General features: G+C 37.0%; 2 protein-coding genes across 3 annotated transcripts; one reads left to right on the forward strand and one right to left on the reverse strand.

Moving 5' to 3' along the window:
- Window positions 1–2,037, forward strand: mRpL51 (mitochondrial ribosomal protein L51). 2 transcript variants are annotated; one of them, XM_018523104.1, is made up of 2 exons: window positions 1–97; window positions 604–2,037. In XM_018523104.1, the coding sequence occupies exon 2, from the start codon at window positions 609–611 to the stop codon at window positions 1,083–1,085; it is 477 nt and encodes a 158-aa protein (XP_018378606.1). In that variant the 5' UTR covers window positions 1–97; window positions 604–608; the 3' UTR covers window positions 1,086–2,037. The 2 variants fall into 2 exon arrangements, with proteins under 2 accessions (XP_018378606.1, XP_018378605.1); XM_018523103.1 differs by having other exon boundaries at window positions 3–118.
- On the reverse strand, window positions 1,939–6,283 carry LOC108771173 (dipeptidyl peptidase 9). The gene is made up of 10 exons (XM_018523102.1): window positions 6,069–6,283; window positions 5,694–5,828; window positions 5,423–5,585; window positions 5,116–5,357; window positions 4,729–5,040; window positions 4,367–4,653; window positions 3,959–4,287; window positions 3,628–3,879; window positions 2,512–2,784; window positions 1,939–2,425 (listed from the first exon to the last, which is right to left on the reverse strand). Exons 1-10 carry the CDS (start codon window positions 6,281–6,283, stop codon window positions 2,078–2,080), a joined length of 2,556 nt encoding a protein of 851 aa, XP_018378604.1. The 3' UTR covers window positions 1,939–2,077.
- Between the last annotated feature and the right edge of the window lie 149 nt (window positions 6,284–6,432).

Below are 6,432 nucleotides of genomic sequence, written 5' to 3' on the forward strand. Positions count from 1 at the left end.
GAAACTTAATACATAACCCTACTTTTTTATTTGGGTTGGAGAATTACGGTGACTATATGATCGAGTGCTCATATAAATTACTATTTAGAGTTCTAACGTAAGTGGCATTTGAAAAAAGGTAATTTTCGTTAACATTTAATTAATAATCTATAATTTCTTAAGCATATTGTCGTCTGCATCGCGTAAAGAAACTTGTCGCGAAAAATCAGGTTATGTCATGTATATTGTATACATTGGAATAAAATGTACATATTTCTTTCTGTTATAAAACAAATTGTATGACGAATTGTTTGTTAGATAATGTATGTATGCGTATGTGTGTGTGTGTGTGTGTGTGTGTGCGCGCGCGCGCGCGCGTGTGTGGTGTGTATATATATTTATTATATACGATGTTATTTATTACATATTATATATTTAGTCTATACATAATAGGATGTGTAAAAGTCCTTGACGGCTTGATATTAAATTCACATTATATAATTACATTCAGTATCAATATTGATAAAAATCTATATCATAAAGAAGACTAGTTATGAATTTAAGATCTGATTAAACATATATATTTATATACATGCTTTCAATATGTGTCATTTTTTTTTTCAGAATCCATGTCTTGGGTCATGAATTCTGTTCGCGCTGTTGTAAGCACATGGACGCCACAGATGACACCGGTACGGTTTCGCTATTACGCGGATAAAATAGCAAGAGGTCCCTTTATACGACGATATGGATACGAAGATCCTATAGATATGAAGGGCGTTCTACCACGTACAAACAACACTAAACGACTCCCGATGCCGATCTATCGACCAGCGGACGCTTGGTCCGAAAAGAAGGCACTGTTCGGTCAGAATGACTATATTGACATATTGGGTTCGGATAACTTACATCCCACAAAAATTCTCTACAACGTACCCTCATGGTTGAGAGGTGTCAGTGGCAACGAATTTCAGGTTTTATTGCGAAAGAAAAAAATGTGGGCAAAAGGTATATTTCCAGTTGCGAGACCCACTAAGTGGAAAGAGTTGCACAAGAGAATACGTTATCTCTATAAATATTTGAATCGTAAAACTAACAATACATAGATCAAAACTAAGTAGATCAAATTAAGTTTATGTCTGGTCGAAATTTGATACAAATAAATTTAATGAAATTATAATTTAATTCTCATAAATAGTTGTGTTTTTTCCACTGGTTTTCGAACATTCTATCGAGTTTTTACGATTTCTTGTTTTAGGTAACATAATCACTGCGTATAACATTAGTTACAATTTACTGCTTACAGTAATAATTATAAAAAATATAAAATAATGAATTTATTTATTGACAAATAATTATCCATCGGATATACGATTATTTCATAACACTGAAAAATGCAAATACTTTTTTCGCTGAAACGCGGATTTTCATTTCGTAGAAAGATAAAAGGGATACATGTGTCGAGGTCGCGTACCATATATGTACATGGTCACAGTTGGTATGTTAATGTCTAACAGTTCAATATTATATTGCGAAACGACTGCGAAACACAAACGCTTCTGGACTGGAGTTAGTCTCCCTGATTAACTATTGTCAGTGAAATGAGTATTGTCTATTCTCTTAGAAAATAGTCACAGTTAACTGATATTATCACGATCGTAAGCTTTGACAATAGCTGATTAAGAAAACTTCGAATGTACTTATTGCGCGTTTTGTGGCATCTTGACAGCGGCGTTGAAAATCGTATTATTCAATATATATACTTTTTTGAAAGTTATATATTATAAATTCCTCGCTAGAAGTTCGTCCTTGATAATTAATGACAATATATTCACATTGTGTTGTTGCAGATACTTTACATTAAAAAAAATGTAATACTATCTTAAAAGTCCTATAGAGGCACACTTTTATACAGAAACTAGTTGACATATTTTGCCACCTCTGAAGATATTTCTTTTGAGTTTTATGTTTAAGTGTGTACATAAATTATAATGGCAGTTACTTAAACTTGCAAATTCTTACTTGGAGGAACGATTATTATCGAACTATTTAACAATAGAAGAAAAGAAACGAAAATAAAAGGAGACAAAACGTCACTTCATAAATGATTCTGTAAGAAGGATAATAGGGTCGTTTCGTAATGTTTGCTGGCATCTAAGCTTCTCAGACTATGCCTCTCATTAGGGTACACTTGTAACTGATACGGTTTACCAATTTTCACAAGGGCATTAATCAATTGGCTAGTGTGATAGAAATGTACATTCTCGTCTATGAGACCGTGAATAATCAACAAACGATTCTCTTCGTCGGGAAACTTGTTTACATATGTCAGCACCGATCCAGCCATATAACCGTGAGAATTGTTCTGTGGCAAATCCATGTAGCGCTCAGTATATCCAGTATCGTAAAAGTTCCACGAGGTAACTGGAGCACCAGCAATGGCTAGCTGCGAATTGCAATAAGAACATTTTTTTAAAGAAACTTCAAGTTTTAAGAAAATATAATATGCAGTAAACATTAATTTATGCGCACCTTGAATACATCGGGATACTGTATCAAACCCATTAAACTTAAGTATCCACCATAAGACCAACCATGAAGAGCTATTCGATTTAGATCTATGTATCCAGTAGCCTCTGCCAGCCATCTCAATACTTCGACTTGATCGTTTAGCTCTACTGTTCCCATCCTACGTCGCAAATGGCTCTCGAATATAAGACCTCTATGCTGCGACCCGCGAGAGTCTATTAAAACGACGCAATATCCTTGAGCAGCTAACATGTGCATTCGTAAATGTCTTAAACCCTACAGAAGATTAAATAATTAATAAGTCTCTTTACTTGATAAGAATGAAGTACTTTTTCATAAGTTATTCATAAATTTATTACTTTATGTGAGGTACATTCCATTCAAACTATCGTCTAAACTACCGTCTATACTCCTGTGCTAAAGTTTAGAGCATTCTATAATTGTTAAATAAAAACATGATTTTTTACAGATGTAATTATGTTATCGAAAATATTAATTTTTATTTTAGAATGTACACTATTGGAATAAAATTTATGATTGAAACAATATAAACTTTTGTACATTTACAATGTTAGAAATAAACAATCATAATAAAAAATTAAACGAATGAAAATAAATCTAATTAAGAGAAATCCTATTTTCGATCAAAGCGGATTTTAGTGCTTAAATATTTCAGTGTGAATTTATATACATATTCAGATATTGTCAAAGCCTCGGTAGTCGAATTGGAAAGATATCCGTACGCAGAATACGAGAGTTCCAGATTCAAATCACGACTGATATCATATTTTTCGCAATAAATTATTCGCAATTTTTTAAATTCTTATTAATATCAAATTAATATTCTTATAGCATCAATATTATTAAATTGCTTGCTAATTTAATATGTGATATTACTTGCGTTTCAAGATTGAAAAAGATTTTGACACGCAGTTTATAGAATTGGATAAATATAAAATTCATACTGAAATATTTAAGCACCAATTGTAAGATTCGCTTTGACGGATAATAGGATTTCTCTTACTTAAATTAATAAAGTTAACTAAACTTTTTTTCCAAAAATTTAGAGATGCACCAAATTTTTGAGCGATATATATGTTTTTAAAGGAGAATACCTACTTTAAATGTGTTTGATACAAGTTGTACTTCGGGTCCTCCGTAAATATTCAATATCGTAGGATACTTGACTCCAGGTTGGAAATTATGAGGTTTAAATATCATTGAGTAGACCGTATCCCCCGACTTGATTTTATGCTTGAAGATCTCCGGCGCGAACAGCTCGGATTCGGGCGCTGCTGGTTCTAGGAGATAGCCTACTGGTGTGAGCGATATGCTCTCCACTGTCCAATCGGTTTGTGATATTTTAAATACCTGCAAAATTGACGAAGCAAATTACTGATCGTGTAAAATTAATATCATTAGGCGTATAAGCATCTTACAAGGAACGTACTTGACAAGTAGGCAACGTTTTAATGGAACTATAAACAGTAACGAGCATTGTACATTCTTTGTTAAAATATACATTATTGTAACTATAGCCAGGCCGCGTCAGTAGCCGTATTTCTAATGGCCGTCGCAGCGAAACCGCGTAAATGTGTTGCTCCAGTGGTCCTTCACGTAATCCACAGAAATAGACAATGGAATTGACTTCGTCAACCCATATTTTCTTCCCCAGCACCTCATAATCACCCTGCGTCAGAGCTATCTTGGAAGTAATACGTGGTCGAAGAAATATACTGTCCATTCTATCCAAAGGTTCTTCCACTCCATTACTTAAGCCTATATTTAAAACGTATATGTAAAAAATGCGTCGAGCAATGACGAGCAATGATTACTATTGAAATGTATTGTCACAAACCTGCTATACTGGATGTTATAAGATACAAGTGTCGGAACTCGGATTCCTCGCTCCCCCAGATAAATTTGACTTCATTCGCGTCGTCGGACTTTAAGAAGTATAATAGGTCGTTCACGTTGATCCAAATCGGGCTCTGTTCAGAGTATATCACTTGAACGCTCGCTGATGTGGGTGTGAAATGATTTTCCGTATTATACGTGTTCGGCGGTGGTTCACAAAAGTTGTCTATCGACAATAAGACCAATTCGAGCTTCTGTTGTTTTCTGTCCAGTAATTGCACCCAGACGCTACACGAACAAAATAATATTATTGATCCATACTAATACAAGATCTTGTATATTTGAATTTCGCCTCGAACTTACTATTGAGCATCCGGAGTCCATCCTACTCGCACCATGTATTCCATCCATGGGAACATAATGTGAAGAGGATATTGGAGCTCCAATATTTCGATATCGACAATATGTAATGATTCTGTTAGACGGAACTGCACCATTTTCAAGTTACTCCTAGCATTGGGCATACCGGCTCTAGGAAATCTAAATTCATCTACGTCATCGGAATTTGACGAAGGGAAACAATATATCTTAACATCGCTCTCGTCTACTTCTTCATACACTATCCTATAGATTCCATCAAACATGGACTTTGGTTGCCACCAGTAACCAATATACCTATGATAAATAGAACAGATATTTTTATTTTTGCGTCTTTAGTATATAATAATATTCAACAGCAAATGATTCAACCTTGTAAATTCCTCCTGCATGACGTAGGAAGGGGTGCCGGCGGTGAGTGGATCATCCACGAGACTCCTGCCTCCTTTCCTAGCATGAGTTAACCGAACTGAAGAACCTGTGATACTATGAGACAGATACAGATCTCCCGAACATGTATGAGCGATCAAAGCATTGTTCCAGGGACAGATCTGAGGACATAGTTTCGCACCAGTCGTCGACATCCTGATTTCAGATGGAAAAAGAGGTCCAGGCTGATGGAAAAAAACATAGATTCAATACTTTCTTTCATTAATTCATAATAATATGCAGATATTACCATAAATCCAGTATCCACACATTGATAAAGGCTGCTAGCAGCTGGAAAGACTAATTTTCCACTCTCCGCGTGGATCTCATAACTAGTTATACCCCACGTAGCAAGTCTCTTCCTTTCCCACAACAATTGTTCCTCCTTCGACAGTCTGTTCATACTTGATACACTAAAATCATCGTATTAATTGATCTAGATGCTCTTGGATAATACAATATCACATTGAACGATTCACTCGAGCAATGACATTACTAAGTCACCCTGTAGTGGTGTTTACCTTTGGAAATTCGCTTCTATGACAGATTGCCAATGCAATCGGTAGCCATTGGCATGATCCGCGTGTGCAATATCCACATACAGAAGAGTGGTCTCCCAACCGTTACTCGGTGTGCTAAGAAAATAGATTCTAGTCCTGCAAAAGGGGAACGGAGCATTATTAATCTTTTCACCAGATAATGAGCGAACTTGAAGATACTGGGTGCTTTCTAGCAAGGACACAATCAAACACAGTGTAACACAGTGAATCGTTTCATCCTTGTTTAACGTAAGCAAACAACAAGGACGTATGATTCACTGTGTTACACTGTGTCTGACTGTGTCCCTTGCTGGAAAGCATCCATTGTATCGACGCAAATGAGCGTGTTTTCCTCACCGGCCGTCTGGGAGCGATCGGAAAGTTATGGAACTTGGCACAGATCCAGCCGACACCCCCGACAGTTTTCTCCTGAGATCACTGACAACGGCGCGGAGCTCGGACCAGGACTTCCGCGGCACTGTACTGTCGGGGAAGGCCTGTTCCCCCGCCGATTCGTTGCTCGTGGTGTCCATATTCTCCATACGTTGCCGGCGGCTTTTCCGTGAAGTCATTCGTCCCCCAGCGAGCACCTCCGCGGCCGTCTTGGCGCGGTCATGTCGACGTGGACGTGTCCCAGGAGCAACGGATGACAGATGCGGATGTACGCGGGTACGACGAGCGAGCACTCCGAATATCACGACGGGGCGATTTCGCGACAGGG

This window comes from Trachymyrmex cornetzi, unplaced genomic scaffold (genome assembly GCF_001594075.2).
Source record: "Trachymyrmex cornetzi isolate Tcor2-1 unplaced genomic scaffold, Tcor1.1 scaffold1403, whole genome shotgun sequence".
NCBI lineage: Eukaryota > Metazoa > Arthropoda > Insecta > Hymenoptera > Formicidae > Trachymyrmex > Trachymyrmex cornetzi.

Bases quoted from the DNA above. Each gene is read 5' to 3' on its own strand.
- mRpL51 (XM_018523104.1), top strand. From the start codon at position 609: ATGTCTTGGGTCATGAATTCTGTTCGCGCTGTTGTAAGCACATGGACG.
- LOC108771173 (XM_018523102.1), bottom strand. From the start codon at position 6,283: ATGACTTCACGGAAAAGCCGCCGGCAACGTATGGAGAATATGGACACC. The intron at 5,829-6,068 runs GTGAGGAAAACA...CCCCTTTTGCAG, and splicing joins CGATCGCTCCCAGACGGCCG to GACTAGAATCTATTTTCTTA. The intron at 2,426-2,511 runs GTGCGCATAAAT...TGCAATTCGCAG, and splicing joins AGTATCCCGATGTATTCAAG to CTAGCCATTGCTGGTGCTCC.